The 21,318-nt window shown below is 41.7% G+C and overlaps 3 protein-coding genes across 7 annotated transcripts in view; 1 reads left to right on the top strand and 2 right to left on the bottom strand.

Moving 5' to 3' along the window:
- cacna1fa (calcium channel, voltage-dependent, L type, alpha 1F subunit a) overlaps positions 1–10,396 on the bottom strand; it is a 20,710-nt gene extending 10,314 nt beyond the window's left edge. Inside the window, exons 1-31 of the mRNA XM_027288432.1 lie at positions 10,283–10,396; positions 9,349–9,538; positions 9,105–9,210; positions 7,460–7,599; positions 7,221–7,366; positions 6,987–7,139; positions 6,697–6,893; positions 6,514–6,617; positions 6,295–6,437; positions 6,133–6,201; positions 5,975–6,038; positions 5,858–5,884; positions 5,494–5,654; positions 5,189–5,414; positions 4,898–5,105; positions 4,690–4,810; positions 4,503–4,575; positions 4,348–4,411; positions 4,217–4,274; positions 4,023–4,119; positions 3,795–3,924; positions 3,624–3,683; positions 3,424–3,530; positions 3,087–3,174; positions 2,248–2,355; positions 1,979–2,031; positions 1,727–1,873; positions 962–1,163; positions 716–874; positions 517–627; positions 339–422 (exon numbers count right to left, since the gene is read on the bottom strand). Coding sequence (XP_027144233.1) covers positions 339–422; positions 517–627; positions 716–874; positions 962–1,163; positions 1,727–1,873; positions 1,979–2,031; positions 2,248–2,355; positions 3,087–3,174; positions 3,424–3,530; positions 3,624–3,683; positions 3,795–3,924; positions 4,023–4,119; positions 4,217–4,274; positions 4,348–4,411; positions 4,503–4,575; positions 4,690–4,810; positions 4,898–5,105; positions 5,189–5,414; positions 5,494–5,654; positions 5,858–5,884; positions 5,975–6,038; positions 6,133–6,201; positions 6,295–6,437; positions 6,514–6,617; positions 6,697–6,893; positions 6,987–7,139; positions 7,221–7,366; positions 7,460–7,599; positions 9,105–9,210; positions 9,349–9,538; positions 10,283–10,301 — 3,615 coding nt within the window. The 5' untranslated portion in view covers positions 10,302–10,396. The remainder of the gene's footprint in view (positions 1–338; positions 423–516; positions 628–715; positions 875–961; positions 1,164–1,726; positions 1,874–1,978; positions 2,032–2,247; positions 2,356–3,086; positions 3,175–3,423; positions 3,531–3,623; positions 3,684–3,794; positions 3,925–4,022; positions 4,120–4,216; positions 4,275–4,347; positions 4,412–4,502; positions 4,576–4,689; positions 4,811–4,897; positions 5,106–5,188; positions 5,415–5,493; positions 5,655–5,857; positions 5,885–5,974; positions 6,039–6,132; positions 6,202–6,294; positions 6,438–6,513; positions 6,618–6,696; positions 6,894–6,986; positions 7,140–7,220; positions 7,367–7,459; positions 7,600–9,104; positions 9,211–9,348; positions 9,539–10,282) is intronic.
- On the bottom strand, positions 10,329–18,293 carry LOC104932133 (translocase of inner mitochondrial membrane 17B). 4 transcript variants are annotated; one of them, XM_027288434.1, is made up of 6 exons: positions 18,245–18,293; positions 14,788–15,038; positions 14,461–14,589; positions 14,274–14,384; positions 13,461–13,583; positions 10,329–10,421 (listed from the first exon to the last, which is right to left on the bottom strand). In XM_027288434.1, exons 1-5 carry the CDS (start codon positions 18,268–18,270, stop codon positions 13,495–13,497), a joined length of 606 nt encoding a protein of 201 aa, XP_027144235.1. In that variant the 5' UTR covers positions 18,271–18,293; the 3' UTR covers positions 10,329–10,421; positions 13,461–13,494. The 4 variants fall into 4 exon arrangements, 3 of the variants coding, with proteins under 3 accessions (XP_027144235.1, XP_019112645.1, XP_019112639.1); XR_003463816.1 differs by lacking the exon at positions 10,329–10,421 and adding an exon at positions 10,905–13,027 and having other exon boundaries at positions 13,444–13,583; XM_019257094.2 differs by lacking the exon at positions 10,329–10,421 and having other exon boundaries at positions 13,470–13,583; positions 14,788–14,851; positions 14,939–15,038.
- Positions 18,286–21,267, top strand: pqbp1 (polyglutamine binding protein 1). Of its 2 annotated transcripts, none has more exons than XM_019257076.2 (7): positions 18,286–18,406; positions 19,025–19,092; positions 19,185–19,296; positions 19,810–19,910; positions 20,096–20,278; positions 20,380–20,492; positions 20,535–20,818. In XM_019257076.2, exons 2-7 carry the CDS (start codon positions 19,026–19,028, stop codon positions 20,631–20,633), a joined length of 675 nt encoding a protein of 224 aa, XP_019112621.1. In that variant the 5' UTR covers positions 18,286–18,406; position 19,025; the 3' UTR covers positions 20,634–20,818. The 2 variants fall into 2 exon arrangements, with proteins under 2 accessions (XP_019112621.1, XP_010745592.2); XM_010747290.3 differs by lacking the exon at positions 20,535–20,818 and adding an exon at positions 20,830–21,267 and having other exon boundaries at positions 18,293–18,406; positions 20,380–20,437.
- Positions 21,268–21,318: the final 51 nt, after the last annotated feature.

Raw genomic sequence — 21,318 nt, 5'->3', positions numbered from 1 at the left:
AATACACACCAACCTAAGTGTCTCTAATGTAGGCTACAAGCCTGATGACAGTTACAAAGAAACCTGGATTATCTAGAAGTAATACCACTGTTTGTTCTGTGTTGTAAAGTTAATTCTGTAAGTAAATGTCGCTTGTTTCAATTTTTTTGAGATGATCCATAAGACATCCTGACTGATAGTTCTACATTAGAGTCAAAAAGGTAACGAATGGATCTTGTAAGTTTCCATTTTCCTCAGTAAACCTTTTAAACTTAAGGTTTATTTCACAGCAGTTGAGATTAGAGCATGAGCTTTTATCTGTTCTCTTCATTTTTTTTCATAAATACATACAAACTTACACTAAACTCAGAGACTGCGATATCCAACACGCTCCCCACGACAATCAAAGCATCGAATGAATTCCACGGATCGATGAAATAATGCTGCAAAGCAAAGAAAACGCAAAGTGAGGGTGAAAAAAAACGGTGTTGACGATCATCGTGAGTGTGATTTTTTAAAAAAAGGGTGAAACTTCACATGAGCCCTCAGAGCCAGTAACTTGATAATCATCTCTATGGTGAAAACCACAGTGAAGATCATGTTGAGGATGTCCATGATGGAGGTGAAGAGTTTGGACTGCTCGTAATGCTGAAAGAGAAACGACAACGTGAAACGTCACAACACTGGAACAGATAGATGTTTCTGTATTTTACGAATGAGTCGTGTGAAATGTTACCTGAACAGCCAGAGTGAGCGTGTTTCCCAGAATCAGCACAAACATGACGTATTCAAACTGACTCGAGTTGATGATTCTCCAGAATTTGAGCTGGGACGGGTTTTTAGGGATGTAAATCTTTATAGGTTGAGCTTTCAGAGCGTAGTAAACACACTGACGCTGTGACAGAAGAAGAAAATTAAAATGATTCTCTATGAAAAAAATGTAATTAAATTATAACACATAATTATTTTACATTAAACTAACTTGATTTTTGTTGAGTTCACAGTTCTTGAACTCCGCCTCTCCTTGCTCTCGAAACGTGATGATGACGAAACCCACGAATATGTTCATCATGAAGAAGGCGATGATGATGATGTAGATGATGAAGAAGATGGAGATTTCCACTCGGTAGTTGTAAATGGGCCCTCGGTTTATGGCGTTGGCATCGATGGCCCGGTAAAGAAGCCTTGATACGGAAAAACACAACAGTGAGTCAAACGTCGATTTAAATAATATAAATAATATAAAGTTTAAGGGATAAGCATGACAACATTCTGTTTTTTCTTATTGTTACTGTTACAGAAATTTCAACATGGGGGCTTTTGGCAACTGCAACTTTTGGCACTTCTGTGTTTATTTATCACAGAGGTTGCCACTTGACCAAAACCAACAATTAGTTGATCCAACTAACCAGATATAGCTCATACTGTCGTTTATTTTCAGTCAATCCAACATACACAACCACTAGAACACCAGATATTAATGTACAGCTAAAAATAGTCCTAAAAATTGATTATTCACTCCTGATTTTGTAATGTAAAACGGTGTAAAACTCTTTTAGGGAGTTTATAAAAGGACTTTTCTACATTCACTTTTGCTCTGCACCAGTTTTGCCTCTGTAGTCTGCGTTTTGGTCCTATTCCTGGTGTTCCTGGTTACCCTGCTTGAATTCTTGTCTTGTTTTCTTTTAATGATATTTGTTGACAATATAGAAATAAACATTGAAAACGATCTTAAGTCCCAACTCACTGCGGCCAGCCTTCAAACGTTGACACCGTGAACAAAGCCAGCATTCCCATCAGCACATTGTCAAAGTTGAAATCACTGTTCTCCCAAATCCTCTCTTTCACCATCGGGTGGTTCATGTCTCCGTCTTTATAGACCACAAACGATCCCCTAAAATGAAAACATGTACACACACACACACACATTTTATGACACATGAGGGCACGTTAAGAGAGCGCTGTATGTCGTGCAGAGGAATAAAGACGAGAAACTGACTTGCACTCGTCGGGAGTGTGTTTGGCTTCGTCTGTGCAGCTGTAAAATCTGCCCTGTAACATTAAACACAGGAAAATTAAAGCTGGTGTTGTACCAAACTGTTATATTAAGAGGTGTTACTAAAACACATATAATGTAACACTGACAGTGTGAACAAAAACTGAGGCATCATAAAAGCAGATGGTTTTATGGCAGAACAGTTGGACTGGAGTCTATTAGACTGTACAGGTGTATCTAATAACACCTGAGTGTAGTAATCACTCATGTACCTTGAACAGCTGCACTCCTATACAGGCAAACATGAACTGAAGGAGTGTTGTGACGATTAAGATGTTGCCGATGGTTCGGATCGCCACGAACACGCACTGCACCACGTTCTGTGAACATGCAAACAATGTGTTAGTGTCACATAGGAACACAAGTGCCCTCTTGGATGCCCCTGTGGTAGATAAAACGTGGCGAAGTGTCATCTGAGGCACTGATTCACAACCTGATTTCCACTAGGGGTCGCCAAAGCTACATGGGGGGGACTGTGAAGCCTTCTTGATTTTTAAGGGGTGTAAGAAAACTTGAAAACTTGAAAAAGTTGATATGTATGTCAGCATTTTCATTCCTTTCTGGGAAGGAAGCTGAATGAAATTAAGTTATTTTTAAAGTTTGGATCATTATTTATGATGTACACTTAAAAAACTGGGCCGTCAGTCTAAAGTAGAGCGAGTAGAACAATGGCAAAATGTCAGGAAGAGAAAACCTAGAAAGAATGTATCAAAAAATAAGCCTGTTCAGGATGATGTTGAAAAAAATAAAAAATAAAAATAGATAGTACAAACAGAACATAATTGTATAAATAGCTCCTAAAAATATCATCTCTGATCCAGTATTCAGAGGAAATGCAGCTCGATTTACACAAACTTCCTGCAGATATTGTGTTCATTGTACAGGTTATCAGTTTTTCAATGCTGTTATTGTTTTGCATTGAATATGATATGAAACATTAATACATTAATACAATATGAGGGGTTATGAGTGATAGAAAACAGGGGAAAAGGTTGGGAACCATTGACCTACACTGACACACCAGTCTGTGTATAACAAAATAACAGTTCACCTTTAGTCCCTTGGCTCTGTTGATGGCTCGAAGAGGCCTGAGCACTCGCAGCACTCGCAGAATCTTGACCACAGAGATCGCACTTGAACTGAAAATTTAAGAGTCGAGACAAAAAAATGATAAAAACATACTGCAGAAACAGAGAGTGTACTTAAACAATGGGGAGAAAAAGATCTTTTGACTCAACACTGAAGAAAGTGTCACCGTCAAACCTCGACACTTTAATGAGACATCACTGCTTCCACACATTACAGCTACTCAACAGAGACCCGTATTGATTTTTTCTGTCAGAGGAGAACCTCAGCGTGCTGTTTGTGTTAGACCGGCGTGTACTCACTGTAAAAAGAAAGACGTGAGCGACACGCTGACGACCAGCAGGTCAAGAAGGTTGAAAGCATTTCTGCAGAAGGAGCCGGTGTGGAGGAAAGCTCCGTAGACTGTCATCTAGACAGCGAGTGAAAGTGAAGAAACAAGGTTAGAAATTATTCAATCTAACACTGAAGAAGTTATAGCAATGTGCCGCACTGCAGCTGTTACCTTTAGCACGATCTCCACTGTGAAAACCGACGTGAAGACATAATCAGCATAACCGAGCACCTGAGGAGGTGAGACATTAGTGTCAGTGTTTAATCTTGTTCATCACGCTGGTAATGATGAGCAGATGGTACTGATGGTATTGATGAGGCTCTGATGTGATGTCGGCCTTACTATGTTCCTGAACGAGTGGGATTTGATTGGATCCTCAGCAGCCAGGGAAATGCTACTGAGGATGATGAAGATGAGAATGAAGTTGGTGAAGTAGGGGTGATGGATGAGGTTGTGGCAGGCAACTCGCAAACTGAGGACGGGAAGGAAAAGTGGAATGTTTTAGTGTTGAAGCAGAGAACACAAATGAGAGGGAGGGTAAAGATTATAGACGTTCATTTGGCAGATTACCAGTTTTTCTTTCCGAGAATGAAAAAGGAGCTTCCATCTGGGATTGGGACGATCTTCTCTTTGGGTCCTGAGAACTCAGGCTTCAGTGGAGCAACACCTTTAATAAAAATATAGGGCAAATAAGAGAGGCGTAACAGACTTTACATCTTTTAATTTGCACATCTGTAGTTTCTCCTGCGGGGCATCAGACTCACCCTCCAGTCCCTCGATGGCCCTCAGCTCCTCGTTCTCCTGCCAGTCATCATCGTCGTTCTACACAGGAGACAAAAGATCAGCTGTTGCTGTTTATATGAAAAAAAAAAAAAGATTAAAAAAGATTCTCTACCCCTGCATCTTCATCCTCTTTCTCTTCGTCGTCATCCCACTCTTCTTCCTCTTCCTTCTTCTCTCTGGAAGACAAATAAAAGGACATAAAAGGACGAGACAGTTATAAATGTGTCCTCTGCTCGCTATCATCTTGTGGTCATACATCAGACTTACTCGACTTTCTTCTTGCCGCCGCCTCCTGCCAAGTTGTCCACAGCGATAGCCAAGAACACATTGAGCAGAATGTCTGATCATAAGATTAAGGAGTTTCGATTTGTTCCATTAGGAATTAAAGACTATTTAATGTTCCGACTGCGGTATGAATCAGGCAGCAAGTGCACCAACGCTGGAAAAAGGATACAGTTACCACAGACAAAGAGGATGACAAAGTAAATGCACACAACCATGTTGGGGAAGATCGGCCCTCCGTACGCCATAATGCCGTCGTACATCACAGCGTTCCAGTCCTCTCCGGTGAGGATCTGTAAAGAGAGAGACCTGTAATTAATATCACAATGCATAAAATAGTAAGAGAGGGTAGTAACACTGTGAGATATAGAGGAGATCACCTGGAAACAAGTGAGCAGAGCCTGAGGGAAGGAGTCGAAGGTGCTTCTCTTCATTTGAGTGTCGTCAAAGTTAAATTTGCCCCCAAACAACTGCATGCCCAGCAAGGCGAAGATGATGAGGAAGAGGAAGAGCAGGAGCAGAAGGGAGCAGATAGCTTTCATGGAGTTGAGCAGAGAGTTGACAAGGTCAGACAAAGCAGCCCAGTGCCTGGAAACAACAAAATCAAAGAATAAACTGCAGCTCCTTTCTTTCTTTCAGAGGTTTCCACACTAAACTCTTACGCCAGTTACCGAGTCATCTTGAATATCCTGAGCAGTCGGATGCAGCGCAGCACGGAGATGCCGATGGGCGGGATGACCTCTAACTCTACAAGCAGTGTCTCGAGGATGCCGCCGCACACCACGAAGCAATCGAAGCGGTTGAACAGAGCCATGAAATAGATCTGCAGGCCGAAGGCGTACATCTTCATCAACATCTCCAGAGTGAAGAGCAGCAGCAGGATCTTGTTGGCTCGCTCTGAGGGAGCAAACAGAGAAGAAGTTTTAGTTTTCATGTGGTGCTTCCTCCTGAGTCAGAGAGCAAAATAAAATCTTACCTTGCATATCTGTGAGCCACTTTGGCTGTCCGTAATGCTCGGAGGCGCTGGCCACCGTGTTGAGAAACACCAGCAGCAGCACCAACCAGTAGAAGTTGGTGGTCTTGACGGCCACGCGGCAGTTCTTCCTGAATGTGTGATTGAGCTGGCACAACTGATCACTGGACAAAAAAGCAGAAATGGTATTTTTGGATTGGCCTTGTTAAGTCCCAAAATATTGAAATAAACATATTTGAGCCTTTGTAACGCTCGAGACATTTAAGGTTTTAAAGTAGGTTATAAGAGCAAACAAAAGCATAAGTGATACAGTGAAGCAGTAAACTAAACTATCTCTCAAAGAACAGAGTGATATTCAAAGTCTTACCAGAAGCTATTGGCCATCATCTTTGCCCTGAAAAGAAAAACAAGAAAACATGAGCGTGAATCATGAAATGACTGCATGCCAGCGATGATTCAAAACAATATTCCTCTGTTGTCTTACATGAGAGAAGCACAAAAGCCGCTGTCATCGTCGAGATATGCTATATCATCATCCGAGTCTGACTCTGTTGAACGCGGGGAGAGAGAAAGCGCCGGCTGTTAGAGAAGGTCACGTAAAAATAAACATGATAAAAGACGGCAGAAAAACAGCTGACACACCTCCACCATCCTCGCTGTGTTTGTACCAGCCGAACTTCTTCATCATCTTTTTCTTTGCGATCGCAGCGCCTTTGAAATCAAGCAGATTACAGATTAAGTCTAAATCTAAAGCCAAATGTGGATGTTTCGGTTTACGTAAGTTGATAAATGTGTCAAACTGACGTTTGTTTCCCTCTTCGTCCACATCCTCGGCCTCTATGAGCCAGTCCATGTATCCTATCATGTCCTCCTCCATCTGTTTGCTCTCCTGAGCTTTCTGCAGCTCACCACGCGCCACGGCCTTTTCTCTTTCCTTGGAGAACTCTCTGCGCACAAACGCAAGAAACTCAGAAAAACGCTGAAGATAACCAAACAATGAATGCATAGGAAGCAGATACCCACCCGCTCAACACACCCAATACGAGATTGATAATGAAAAAAGATCCAAAGATGACCAGAGACACAAAGTAAATCCATGGGATCTCATAGCCGATGGCGTCATTCATCTGTGCAGAGAGACAGAGACAGGTGAGTGTCTTGAATCACGACAAACAAGTAAAACTGTGGAGGAACATGTCTGAGTACCCAGTAGAGAACATCCGTCCAGCCCTCCATGGTGATGCATTGAAAAACTGTCAGCATGGCGAAGAAGACGTTGTCGAAGTTTGTGATGCCGCCGTTGGGGCCTTCCCACTTTCCCCTGCACTCCGTCCCATTCCCTTCACAAAACCGCCCGCTGCCGGCAAACGCACAAGGCGTAGGATCATCTTCCACAATGAGACCTGGAGCAGAGAACAGAAGAACGCCGGACAGGCATTGAGCCAACAGGTCCATGAAGTGTGTATAAAATCTGTTGTAGTTCAGAGAGCGCAGACCTGTGCCCATGGAGTAGCACGTCTTGTGCATCCTGCCGATAAAAAGCTCCAAGCCGATGATGGCGTAGATGATGATGACAAACATGACCAACATACCGATGTGCAGAAGGGGGACCATGGCTTTCATGATGGAGTTCAACACAATCTGTAAACCTGACAAGGTGGACACACACTTTTTAATGCCTCATGTGGGATGTGCATAAAAAAACAAACTGCACTGAGTGATGAACCCACTTGGCACTCCAGATACGAGCCGAAGCGGTCGTAACACCCTGAACGCCCTGAGAGCTTTGACATCCAGGCCTCCAGGTTTTCCTGCAGCGTGATGGGCCTCGCCTGGCTTATGGTCTGTCATGCCCTCTGCTATCACACTGAACAACCTGCACACACGTACACAAACACTGGTAAACTCTTATCTGTGATGGAATATTTGTAGATTGGGAAGAGGAAGAGGAGGCGAAGCACCAAAATACCCGACAATGACGATAATGAAATCAAGCAAGTTCCATCCGCTGCGTATGTAGGCGCTGGGGTGCATGACTAAGCCGTAGGCGAGAATTTTAGTGAAGGTCTCGATGGTGAAGATGACGAGGAAGACGTACTCGACTTGTTCCTGAGAACAAAAGAAAAAGGGATGTTTGGCAAAATTGGAATGACCTTTTTTTTATATGGAAGATAATTTCACGTTTTTGTCACAGTCAAATAAAGACATTTAGAAAACTGCACACCGCATACAAAGATAAGTGTCTCTTTCCTGCTTCTTTCTTTAAATCACGTGTCCTATCATTAAAGGCTGACTGCGGTGGCTCTCTAACCTCTTAACCCACTGCCGAACACATGCTTAAGCCTGTCACTCAATCCCTTTTCCGTACCCTTCAGCTTAATGCTTCTAATCACTGCCACCACTACGGCGTTTTTACCTCAGGCTGACACAATAATCCAGGCATCATGTAGTTTAATGTTTTAATGTGAGACGGCTGGAATTCACAAAAAATCTGTAACATTCACCAAAAACTTGATCTAAAAATGAATGATGGGACTGCAAGTTACTGCAGAGAAATGTGTGTTAAACTCATTTTATCTTGTTTGTGCAATCCAATAAAAGGATCTGCAAACATCCATCCTGCTCTAAGTGTCGACGTCTCTCTACCTTTTTACTAAACTTTTACTCTCTGCAAACAAGTTTCCAACGATGCAATGACGTTAACAACAATCTGACTTTTTGTAAATATATATATAAAGGCTCATATTTCTACTATGCCAAAGAAAAACAGGTTGTTTCCTTGTTTTGTAGTTTGACCTCTGTGTAATTTGTAATTTCACAGGATAAAAACATCAGACGGAGAGGAAATAAGAGAGAGAGAGAGATGAGGCAGATGGTTGGTGTTTAAGTAAGTCATGATCCCTGACAGGGTCACCTAACAGAGGTCGCAGCGCAACTTTTCCCCCCCTAATACCATTACCATCTAACACAATGCTATTACCTTCTCGCTAATTGATGCCACCTACCAAAAATACCCGCCGACTCCTGTTCTCTTCACGTAAAACTATTTCACAAACTATTATTTCCTACACTTCTTTTTGTCATTTGAATTGCGCATATATCAATCTGTCCTTCAATGTCTCAGAGGACATGAGAAGGAAAGTTATCTCAGGAGAACCAGGCGGGATTTTCTTAGTGAGAGTCAAGCCGAGGAAACTAAAGCTCAGAGATACTTCACCTTGACAGCTTCATTCATTCCCTTCAAAGTGATCAAGTTGCTGTCATAAACTTATAATTTTTAAAGGCTGAGTGTTGCTTTAACAGCTCAAACTCCAGCATCTGTTTGAAGTTTATACTTCATGTCATAGTCTCCATGTTTGCCTCTCTAAGATCACTCTTCACGTCCTCTCACTGACTGATTGAGGCATCTAACCGGCGATGCATCGCTATAGATAAGTATGTATGAGTGTATGCATGAATCATACAAACAAGGGGATGAACGGAAAGTACGTCACTGTTGGATTAGACTGGAAATACCTGCTGTGTTTTTGTAATATGAAGTGGAGCAGAGCATGTTTAAGTGTTCCTAACTTACAAAATGTATTAAAGCAAGAAGTCTCTACTTGGAAACTCACCAGTTGGTGATTGGTAGGGTTGGAGTCGTCGTCAGGGTACGGCTTTGTAACGCCCATGGCTACACAGTTGGCAAAAATAGCAAGTAGAATGAAAATATCAAAGGGCCTGAAGAGGAGTTAAGGGTATGACAGACCTCATGAATTCATATTTCCAGGAAAACATCACATTCTCAGCAACACATTCTACATTTGCATGACATTAAAGACTGTTTGCATGAACACTAAATGACACAGGGAAGGATATTTCCACTCTACGAGGGCCAGTGCTGCCATGCGGATGGGGTTGCTGAGGGTGAGGCAGCAGAGGGCTCGGGGGGCCCTGAGGGCAGACTTGTTCGCCTGCATCGCCTTCTTGGCCCCCCCTCCTCTTTTTCTGGCCGAGCCAGTGGACCCGAGGGTGTCTGATTTCCCTGCATCGCCCGCAGGGGGGGCATCTGTCCAAGAAAAACAATCATACAGTTATTGTGTTACTCTGAAGTGAAATCTAAAACATGATTCTGGGCACGCAAATGGATGATCTGCACTCATAAGTCTGTTGTAGTGGTGGATACCTTTATTGTCATTTAATCTGGCTGATAACATTCAGTCCTCCCTCACACCGTGCAGTGATTTTCATCGTTAATATCAGCCCAGCACAGTTAGGAAGGATTTAAAACACGGCCGTAGTAACAGACAGGTATTCTGTCCTGAAGGCCTCATATTATAAGACCAGATGTGACCTACTTCTTTATTGGGAGCAGCATGGCACTTAGCCCAGCACTATCCCCATGTAGGCCCATGAACACCTGTTGGAGGCCCTGCACAGAGAATAAGCCTGCGGGTACATGTATTATCTCTCCCATGGAAAAACTACAAAGGAGTGTATCTAAAAAATATGGGCAGAAAAACAGAGCTGCATGTTGTGGAAATATTAAATCTGATGCATATTATGATAGTAAAATGTTTACAGCATTCTGTGATTTGCAGAAAACATGCTTTACTATCAGGATGTTTGATCAGGCTTGTCACCTATATTGAATATCTGGATGTATCATTTGAGAGGACATTTAATCTTCCACCTTTTCTATTATTTCTATTCAGCTTGTATCTTTACAGTGCATCCTGTAATTCATAACATATTCTCACCAGTCTCTACTTTATGCATGCAAAACCTCAGACAGACACAGAGGACTTCCTACCTTTCTTTGCCCCATCCATGTCCGCAGTTTAGCACCACGAAATCACTTCAGAGAAACCCACCATCAACTCCTCAGGTGGATCTGCGATGCGTGACGGATCACAGATATTAAAGATTTGACCCCAAAAAGAGAGAACTTTCTAGAAGGGGTAAAAAAATAAATATATATATAAAAAACTCAAACACCTGCAGCCTGCAGTCATTTCATATCCACATGCAGCACGCCGGTGCAGCTGAGAGGCTGCAGGCCATCCTGCTCACCGCCTTCAAATCCAATTAACCCAATTTTGTTTGACAAAATCAAATTCCCGGTTAGTTTTTTTACAGGTGTAAATAAAAAAAAAACGGAATTGCTTTTTATCTTTGCAGGCACATAGCGGTGACGAATATTAAAACAAACGCGTCCTAATATCCGCGGTGGTCAGCCGTCAGGATTAAACGCGTTGAGCCGTTTAAAAAGGATGACAGAGGAAATCTTTCAAGGGGAAGGTGCAGGTAGACTCAGGAGAAACCCTGCGGCTCTGCGAGGCTTTTTTTTATAACAAAGTTACAGCTAAACACAGCAGATGAATATTAAGAAATATTATCAGGGTGGAAAATTTGGAGTTACAAGTTAGAAAAACTAATTTCAGCACCTTGGACAGACGCAGGCGGCGGGTGCAGTACCGCGTTAGTGTCGACAGGGGGCGTGCCTCCACAGTAAATAGACACACAGGTTAGTTAGATTACTATCTCACATTACTGCTTAATTGTAAGCCTCTAAAGCTGTGAAAGAACAACACCACTGCAGGTCTTAAAGAACATTTGATGCCTTTATTGTTTTTTCTAAACTTTTCCAAGATAAATATATCTATACATAAAATAAACTTCTTTTTTATACATTCACAGTTTGACAGTGAAACACAGGATCATGCTGCATCATCTCGCTGCTCGTGCAGATGCTACCATTCTGATAAAAACAGAGATGAAGTCTAAAAAAGTGCTCAGCTGTTTGATAATGCAGCGATCAAAGTGACAAGAGGAGAACCGTCTGAGTGAATCAAGCCATAATTAGGTAATAATATTCGAGGAATCCATGCAGAAAAGACATGATTTGTGCTCAAAGCTAAAATATCTAAGATGATAACTACGCAACCAAAGATTTAAAATGACAAAAGCTGCCGGGTGAGGCATGATCCTGTTAAGAGAAACTGCAAACGAAGAATGGAATGAGGTTTTGTTGAGCCTCTTAAACATTTAAAAACACACACTCAGCTCATTGCATTGATTGTCACATTAAATAAATAAATCATAAATTCTCAGACTACCACTCTCCACGCTAAAACCCCACTGAACAAACAGACATCTCGCTTTCCGTAAAACACTTCAGGCTTCACTGTTTGCTAAAGATCTTTGGATGCTTAAAGGTATAGTTAGATTTTTTGGGGGAAATACACTTATTTGCTTTTCTTGCCAAGAGTTACAAGCGAAGATTGATGCCAACTTTACTGGTTGTCTGGCAACCTCACAGTGATGACAAGGCACTGCAGCCAGCCAAGAAATACGTTAACAGTCTGGGCACATAAACCTCCCACAAAATAACAAATTGTCCTTTTTATGCTGAGTTTTTTTGAACAAATAAAACAAACGAGATGTAGCATGTTAATCTGTGAACTTTAGAGGACCTTGTAGCTGGATTTTGTATCTTTGAGCAGAGCCAAGCTTGCTGTTTCTTCCTGTTTCAAGTCTTTTAACTCTAAGCTAAGCAGCCGCTGGCTCCAGATCCAAAACAGAGTGCTATTGATTTTCTCTTGAAGAAGAAGGAGAGATTAAGTGTATCTCGCACAATGTCAAACTATTCCTTTAATATATACGCGTTGCCCAGAATAATCAGAATAAATGATGATTTTATAAATAAATCTCAGAATTGCATATTTAACCCACAGTGTAGACAGAATAAAATGCTGAGATGCTGGAAGTTTGTCACAAAGATCATGATTCGCATAGAAACATTCACTCATGAATAATAACTTCACCTCACATTAATTTACCCCTGAGATGTAACAACATAGTGCAACTACCCGACACCGCTGTAAGTGCCTGGTTACATAAACTACCTTAAACTTTAAACTTAAGTTTGTCTCTTTTGCAAAATACTTCATTTAAGAGCGTCCCAATAAGTCTCCTAAGTTGTCTCCTTGCCGTAGTGTTTAGACGAAGATCTTCATCGTAGTTACAGTTATAATGCAGCACATGTAACACTTCACTCACATCGTCATTCTTGACAAATCCAAATTAAATTTAACCCAGCCATGACAAATACGCACAAGCAGAAGATCAAATCTTACTGTCAAATGAACTGTAGATGAAGCAATGAAGCAAAATGAAAGTATTACTGTGACAGCAAGAAGGGAGACAGCCAAACATCGGCAGGGATCGACAGAAACTGCTGAGTTTCAATAAAACAATAATGCTACCTTTAACATATGAGAGAGTTATGTTAACCTTTGTATAGCTGGCTACAAAGCTGCTAGTGCAAAGGTTAACGTTACAATGTTTAGTGTTCAAAATTCAAAAAATTCACCGTATATCCAGCCATCGTCTTATGTCACACAGTTTTAAGAGATTGGTCCCTTAAAGTTTCAGGGGAAATGGTTACAAGGACCATCTGTTAAAGACCCACTTTTTTAGATTGGCGTTTTTTTCCGACTAGGGCAGTGCCGTTCCTTCAGGTGTACTCATTCTGTCTGCTGCTTCTTAGGTATTTCTGGAAAGGTTTTTTACACTTTAGCACTTTTAATTTTTAACTGTATTTAAATTTAATTGTATTTATTTGTTATGTACCTGTTACGTATTGTTTTTACGGCTTTGTTGTAAAGCACTTTGGGTACCGTCTGGCTATTGTAAAGGGCTATACAAATAAACTTGATTTGATTTGATTTGATTTGATTTGATTTAAAGCATAAGGAATTACTTAAGTAGCTACGGGTAAACACTTAGAGATCGAAGGGTTTCCCCTTTGAACATCCTATGGAAAACCTCATGGTAATTTTACACAAGACATCCTTAGATGAAAATCTAAGGCTAACCTTAGTCTAAGTGATTTTATGCAACTGTGCACAGTGTCTCCGTATCCTTCTGGTCATCCTAACACCTGCTGTGATGTCTGGTGTCTGCCCTTACTCTGTGGTCTGACTCACTGCGTCCACAGCTGGCCCCAGTCCTTCTTGCTTTCTACTGAAACTGCCCCTTTGCCCCCTGCTGCTGCTGCTGACCTCCATCCTTTGGAGGTAACTGACTGGGGTCATCTGCAAAGGGAATAGCTGAAAGAAAAACAAGGAAGAGACAGAAGAAAGTTAATATCTTTTTATATGTTTCTCTTTGAGAACCGATACCATAACCTGACCTCTACCGGAGGTGCCTTGATGCCACCCTTTCTTCGTTATTCACAGGAACACTAAAAATATAACACAAAACGACTAAATGATCTCTATGTCTTTTAGAGTGACCTTTCTTTCTCACAGTGCTGCAGACTGTCACAGCAAGCTATCAGCTGCAAATGATGGTTCGCTAATGATTATTATTTTGAAATTAGCGATAACGCAGTGAGAATACTTCAGGTACTGATGAAACCTGAGACTCTAATTACATTGAACATTGAGTACTTTGAGGGACTGAATGATGTTGTTCATTTAAACCTCGCGATAATGGATTTTTTGGGCACTTAGTTGTGATTGAACACAGCAGCGACATATTATCACCTTCATTCACTTCGCTTCATTTCAGCAGATGCAGAGCAACATTAATTTGGAGTTTCTATCCTATCCACCTGGCAAAAGTCCAACATTCGCCCTCCTCTTAACTCTGCGTTGGTCTGCACCCAAGGGGAACTGCAGAGGTGATCATTCTCTTGTGTGTTCACACCTTTTATATACATGAAACCATGTGATGAACTGTTTTAGATTGTTCCTGCTTAAAATATAATTTGCAAATCTCAAACCAACTTCACTTACGGTTCTGAAACTGCTGCGCTGTATATCTGGTCAGGAGGATCCCAAAACCCTCGATGAGAGCGAGCAGAATTCCTCCCATCATGGCAGAGCCCATCATAGTTAACGGCCCACCTGGGAAAAAAAACAAAATTCAGACTAGTTGATTTGATGTGGTCTGGTACATTATGCTTTATGGGCTTCCTCTTACTGCGCGCTGCTAGGATGGCCCCAGTCAGTGCACCACTTGTTATGGAGTTCCAGGGATCTTCTTTCCCTCTCAGGCGAACTAAACCACAGTCGATTGTGGAGAAGAGTCCTCCCCAAACAGCAAAGCTACCTGAGAAAACCAACAGAAACAAACAAGTGAGTGTTTGCAAGGCTGGTTTTAGTTCTAAGCAAAGAAATAACTGATTTCTACCTAAAACATAAAAAAACCTTTTGCACGAGGAATTACTAATGTGCATCAAACTTATCTTCAGATTCCAAGAGCTACAGTTAAGGAAATAATTCATGGTTACAATGACGACTGCCTCACCTCCGATCTGTGGAGCTCTTATTCTCACAGCGTTTGCGCTCCCTCTCAGTCTGTGTCCGACACCCTGTAACATCAGAGCAACTGTTGAGTTGAATTTTGCCCGATGAGAGTCCAAGCTCAAACTTTTATCATTATCATGTGGTGAACTCACTGCAGGGGCATTACGAAAGCCTTTGATCGACTGGAACACTCCTCCTCCAATTGCACCCATAGTGAAGGCACCTCCACAGTCATCCACTATCCTCCAGGGACTGAATGCAGAGAGAGGGGAGGAAAATGTAAAGATAGGATGTCAAAAAGAATCACACCTATCATAGCTTGTTGTGGTACTATCATACTTACAATGAAACAATCAACGTAAAAATAATCTACATGTATTTAAAATTAATGATATTAAATGGAATTAAACTATGAAAACATAAACATTCTTGTACAACTATACGCTACAATTCACAAAATAAGTTAGTATAATTATTTTAATAATCATAGCCAGGGATTCTTGGAAAGATGCCTGCATAGGCTAGTACCAAAGTCATAGTCCCTGAATATAGAATAGAAACTTATGACACGCAGCATCAATACTATCATGACAACAATACGATATTTTATTATATATATATTATGGGTGAAGCATACCGTATGTCCTGAAGTCAGTGCATGGACAGTGTTAGGTGTTATCTAAGGTTGTGAAAGACACTGACTTCTTTTTCTTCAGATACAGAGCAGCAGGCGACATTGTGATGACATTACTATGGCAACCGAGGTCAGAGGATAGATAGGTACATAAAGTAGAAGCCTCCACAGAGTCAGACAACAGTGTCGAACCACAGAGGGTAAACATATTAACCCTGTTTGTACACTAATGACGCAGCACGGCAGACTCTGTTTGAACCTGAATGTGGGGCTGGGTGTGGCGGCTGTGGCTCAGATAGAGTGGGTCGTCCACTAATCAGATGATTGGTGGTTGGATCCCCAGCTCCAGGCTGCACCATTACTGTGTGAATGCAATTTAGAGTCACCAATTAACCTAATAGGTTAATTGAAGATGGAGTAACTCCACACAGGAAGGCCCCCAGCTGACTGCACCACTGCACCGCCCGATACGAGCACAATCCAACCTTAATTAGTTGGTATTGGTAACATTGGTAACACCTGTGTTCGGCTGTGGCTCAGAGGCAGAGCGGGTCATTCACGGTTCGATCCCCTCCAGTCTGCATGTCGAAGTGTCCTTGGGCAAGATACTGAACCCCAAATTGCTCCCGAAGGCTGCGCCATCGGTGTGTGAATGCGTGTGAATGCTTAGCTCCTAAAACTGATGAGCAGTTGGTTTGGTTACCTTGCATGGCAGCCAATGCCATGCCATGTGTTGGCATTGGCTACCTTATACTGTAGATGCATGGAGCACTTTCTCTCCACATGCAACACGTGTGAATTATATTCTTTCTTTATTCTTTATTCACACACAGGCACACAGCACACTGACATCCAGTAATTGTCATTATTTAAACTTAAAAAGAAAATAAAAGAAGATTATATAACTGTGTGTGAATCAGGTCTCTAAAGCTCATTGAGGGATCCTGTGTACATGCAGAACAAAACAATACAATACACTACATAGAACACTAACAGGCATCAGACGACAGACATGGTCCTCATACATACTGACAGAAGCTTTATCAGAGGTTGCAGCTCTCTATATAAGAATTAATCAGTTTAATTTTCAGCTTCTTTCTGGAAGGTGGAGATGGATTTCACCGTTTTTAAACTCTCATCGAGCTCGTTCCAGATCTGCGGTCCCCTGCATGCAAGAGACAAGCTGGTACTTTTTAGTCTTCTAAAGTGATTAGATGGTTATTTCTCGTATCATTATGCATCCTGAGGACCGCAAACCGGAGCCAGCACACATAGTCTAGGGTTAGTTTTATGAATGATCTGATGCATCACACAGGCGTTATGATATAGATTTAAATCAGTCAGCTGGAGAAGACCAAAGCGATGAAAAAAAAGAAGGTCTTGTTGTGGGGGCATTGTACTCTGACCACGACACAGCTCGAATAATCTTTTTTTTAAAGGCTTTCTAACCTTTTTTAAATAACTGGGGTGAGTGTTGCAAATGACATTAGAATAATTAATGTGTGGCTCAAACAAAATTTTATATAGAGTGAGTAATAATAATAATAATACATTTTATTTCATAGGCGCCTTTCTGTCACCCAAGGACACCTTACAGTAAATAAGAGTAGACAGCAAACAACAGAAACAAACAAAAAGAACCATAAAAGTATCAAATTACAAGAATACAACATTAAAAACAGGTTTAAATAGGACAATGCAATGAGTGTGGACTTGAATTGTGTGAGTGAGTTGATGTTCCTTATGACGGGGGTAAAGACTGAAAGCTCTGCTCCCCATGGCGGTGAGACGGGCGGAGGGGACAGTCAGGTGGATGGAGGAGGAAGATCTGAGGGAGCGAGGGGGAGCAGCAACATGGAGAAGATCCAAGAGATATGGTGGTGCAAGGTTATGAATGGCTGAATGAATGTGAGCAGAAGGTTTTTGTAGTTTATGCTGGATTTGACCGGGAGCCAGTGGAGCTGCTGCAGGACAGCAGTGATGTGGTGGGTGGAAAGGGTTCTGGTGATGAATTCTGGACCAGTTGGAGCTTATGGAGAGATTTGTGGGTGAGACCAGGGAGGAGGGAGTTGCAGTAGTCCAGGCGGGAGGCTGTGACGAGGCTATGAACCAGGATGGCAGTGGTATGAGGAGTAAGGCTGATGTTGCGTAGGTGGAAATAGGCGGAGCGGGTGATGTTGTTGATGTGAGGCTGTGTCTGTGTGCAGTTAAGGGTAGATGATGTCTTGTTTTAAAGATTTTACGGCGTGTGTTTAGCTTGTAGAGCTTCAGCTGTCACTTAAAAACACAGAAATATTCATGTAAACACGTAAACAGGCTGCTGAAGCTCTAGACTAGCTGCTGGTTGCTATGGGCACCTAGCTATGGTTGCTATGGGCACCTAGCTATGGTTGCTATGGGCACATAGCTATGGTTGCTATGGGCACATAGCTATGGTTCCTATGGGCACATAGCTATGGTTGCTATGGGCACATAGCTATGGTTACTATGGGCACATAGCTGCTGGTTGCTATGGGCACATAGCTATGGTTGCTATGGGCACATAGCTATGGTTGCTATGGGCACATAGCTATGGTTACTATGGGCACATAGCTATGGTTGCTATGGGCACATAGCTATGGTTGCTATGGGCACATAGCAACCAACAGCTTTACCTTGACCCTTCACTGAGCTAACAGGCTCACCGGCTCTTTAAAGCCGCTGTATTCACCCTCACAACAACTCGACTGTGACGTTAAGTAGACAAAACTCTAAAAAAATATATATAACAGTATTTAAATAAATAATAATAATAAAGAAAAGGTGTAAATCAAACTGCTCTTACCAGGGTTCACGGGCATACTCCTCCATGTTTGTTGTCGTCACGAGCGCAGGAGCACGCGCTACGTCATCACCGCGCGCGCCGTGTCTGCGTGCTGTTTTGGGAAAGTCGTAACCGTCGCAGCTCGTCTCGAGACTCAAAGAGGCGATTTTTTATATAAAACAGGTAATGTTTAATCAGCTTTTATTCATTATTCTCGCTATAAAAGGTAGTTTTTTTAATTTAAGTGAGGTTAAAGGTGTATTTAAGTGTTTGTTGCTTTAAATCAGCCGCTTGCTGCGACAGAGCTGCCGGAGCAGGCGGTGCTAATGAATGTTTTTATTGTACATAAAGCCAGTTATTTTAAAATACAACGTGTCTGCCTTTTAAAAAAGATGACTAAAGCTAAAGGTGGCACAAAAACACGAGCTAAGGCTTCACCTGGAAGGATAAAGACCTAACACGAGTCTGAAAGACTGAAGAGACAGATGCAACATTTAAAAAAACATCATTTATTTACATCTATTTAGGTCTCCGGACAGTCAGTAGTAATACACAACAATACTGACTTTATTTGTGCATATAATCAGTTTTAGATGGGAAGAAGAAGAAGTATATCATTAATTATTCCACTGTTTTCACACAAATAGGTCAAACACACATACAAAGGGCTGTATTTGTATTTTGTTTTAGATTAAATGATTAGGTATGGACAGAGGCCATTGTCTGCATATCTCTGTTCCAGCTGCTGGAGTCAGTGCCGGCTGCATCATGACTTTAATCCTCCTTCTCTCTCTGTTGCAGGATGCCTCTACCCCCGGCGCTGCTGGCCCGCTTGGCCAAGAGAGGGATTGTTAAACCGTCAGAGCAAGGTAGTAGAAAACCCAGAGTCCATAGCATTCAGGTGTGTTTCTTCATGTGTCATCTAACAACTTTTGTTTTTCTTCTCCAATTCTCCATCCAGAGGTAGACGAGGAGATTATTGCTGAAGATTACGATGACAATAACGTAGATTACGAATCCACCAGACTGGAGAATCTGCCACCGAACTGGTACAAAGTGTTCGACCCTGCTTGGTACGTATATAAATCAGGAATTCAAGCTGAGATTCAAGCAGAGGAACATCATCAGCCTCATTTTTAAAAAAAAGGTCATAATGGGTCTGTATTTTTGGGTCAGTAAATCTAGATTATTTTGATGTAAGAGCACTGTTGGCCTAAAACAAAATCTGGTTTATATTATGAAAGAAGTTGCTTTGGATGTTGCCGTGTTTATCTTGATTCACAAAGACTTTTTTTGTGAAAACTTTGGCAGATTGCCATTTTGCAATAAAAGCTGGGATTAAATAAAAAATGACATAACAAACATTTCATGATGAGTTTTAGTTTTTTGATTTAAAGGTCCAGTGTGTAGGATTTATTGGCATCTAGCAGTATAGTAGCCCCCATGTTTCACTCTCTCCTTCCTAGCATGACAAAGAACCTTATACGGTAGCCATGCAGAAACTACTACTACTGCTATGTTGTGTATTTTTGATCAGATTTGTTGATTGTTTGCATTTTATATTATTATTTTCTTTCAATCCACAGCGGTCTTCCTTATTACTGGAATGTGGAGACAGATTTGGTGGCCTGGTTGTCCCCAACTGACCCGAGTGCAGTGGTAACAAAACCTGCCAAGAAAATTAGAGGTATGGCATCGTTAAGGCTTCAACACAGTGATGATCATTGCAGTCATGTCACCATGGACATCTGTTAACACATATTACTCATGTGTGACTCAAATCATTGCAGGTCTGATCATCATTTGACAAATAATCTCAGAATGCAGTTTGTTTTCTAGCGATGGTTTATTTTGTGACCGTTTATTTTTCAGCTGATGGCGGAGATGAAAGAATCGAAAGGCAGTTTGAGAAACCAGACAGAGAGCGAGAGCGCGAAAGAGACAAAGATCGGGAAAGGGATCGGGAACGGGACAGAGAGAGGGATGAAGGCAGGGACAGAGACAGGAGAAAGCAGCGGAGAGACGACATAGCGCCGTACAGCAAGAGCAAAAGAGGTAACGTTTACATCGGTATCGTACAACACAAGCATTTTCAAATAGATCGTGCTTTTTTTTTTTTTACATGAACGGATGTTACATGTTTATTTTCCTTTCAGGGAGAAAAGACGATGAGATGGACCCCATGGATCCAAGTGCTTATTCTGATGCCCCGAGGTACAGTATTTACAGACACGATAAGCGAACAAGCCCTTGGTCCTTTCTTTTAAAGGAGGACTCCAGAATTTTTTGTGCACTGCTATAAAGTTGGGAGACTAAAAACAAACAGAATCAAAGCATTAGAGGCAGAGATATGAGTCAAGTGTGGAAAAATTCTGGATCCTACAATTCCCACAATGCATCTTTTCATTAGACCCACCCGGTCTGATAAACAGCCACATAATTTAAACTCCATGACTCAGTTTGTAATGCATGTGATGACATCACTATGACATCATCAGGGTTACTTTCTTAGACTTGACATTGTCCATCTTGATGTCCAAAATTGGTGCATTGCCCCTTTACAGTATGAGCAGAATATATACAGCCAAACTTTTTTATCTTTACAGGGGCACGTGGTCAAGTGGCCTGCCCAAGCGCAATGAAGCAAAGACGGGTGCAGATACCACAGCGGCGGGGCCTCTGTTCCAGCAGCGACCGTACCCGAGTCCAGGAGCCGTGCTTCGGGCTAACGCAGCAAACCAAATACCCAAGGAGTAAGCGGAGCCCCCGGGAAACAAGACACAGCTGTACAGTTCAGTTTTCCCTTTGCTCACATCCTAACATCGACATTACATTACAGACCGACATCTCTTTAAGTTAATTTTCATTCTGTACATGTCCGAAGTTAGAGTGCTGTGCTTTTATACCACCAGTGCATTCATACTCCTGTCAAACACGTAGAACAGTTGTAAATATGTTTTCATATGACCTAAAGATTGACCTTCTTGTTGTTACTAGGGCAATTAGTGGACATCATTTGCTAATAAACTGAAAGATTACTGTGACTGCAGCTTTTCTTTGTGGTGTGGTGGTAGATCTATTAATAACATCTGTAC

Source organism: Larimichthys crocea, chromosome XV (genome assembly GCF_000972845.2).
Source record: "Larimichthys crocea isolate SSNF chromosome XV, L_crocea_2.0, whole genome shotgun sequence".
Taxonomy (NCBI): Eukaryota; Metazoa; Chordata; class Actinopteri; family Sciaenidae; genus Larimichthys; species Larimichthys crocea.
This window is presented reverse-complemented; position numbering and strand designations above follow the sequence as displayed.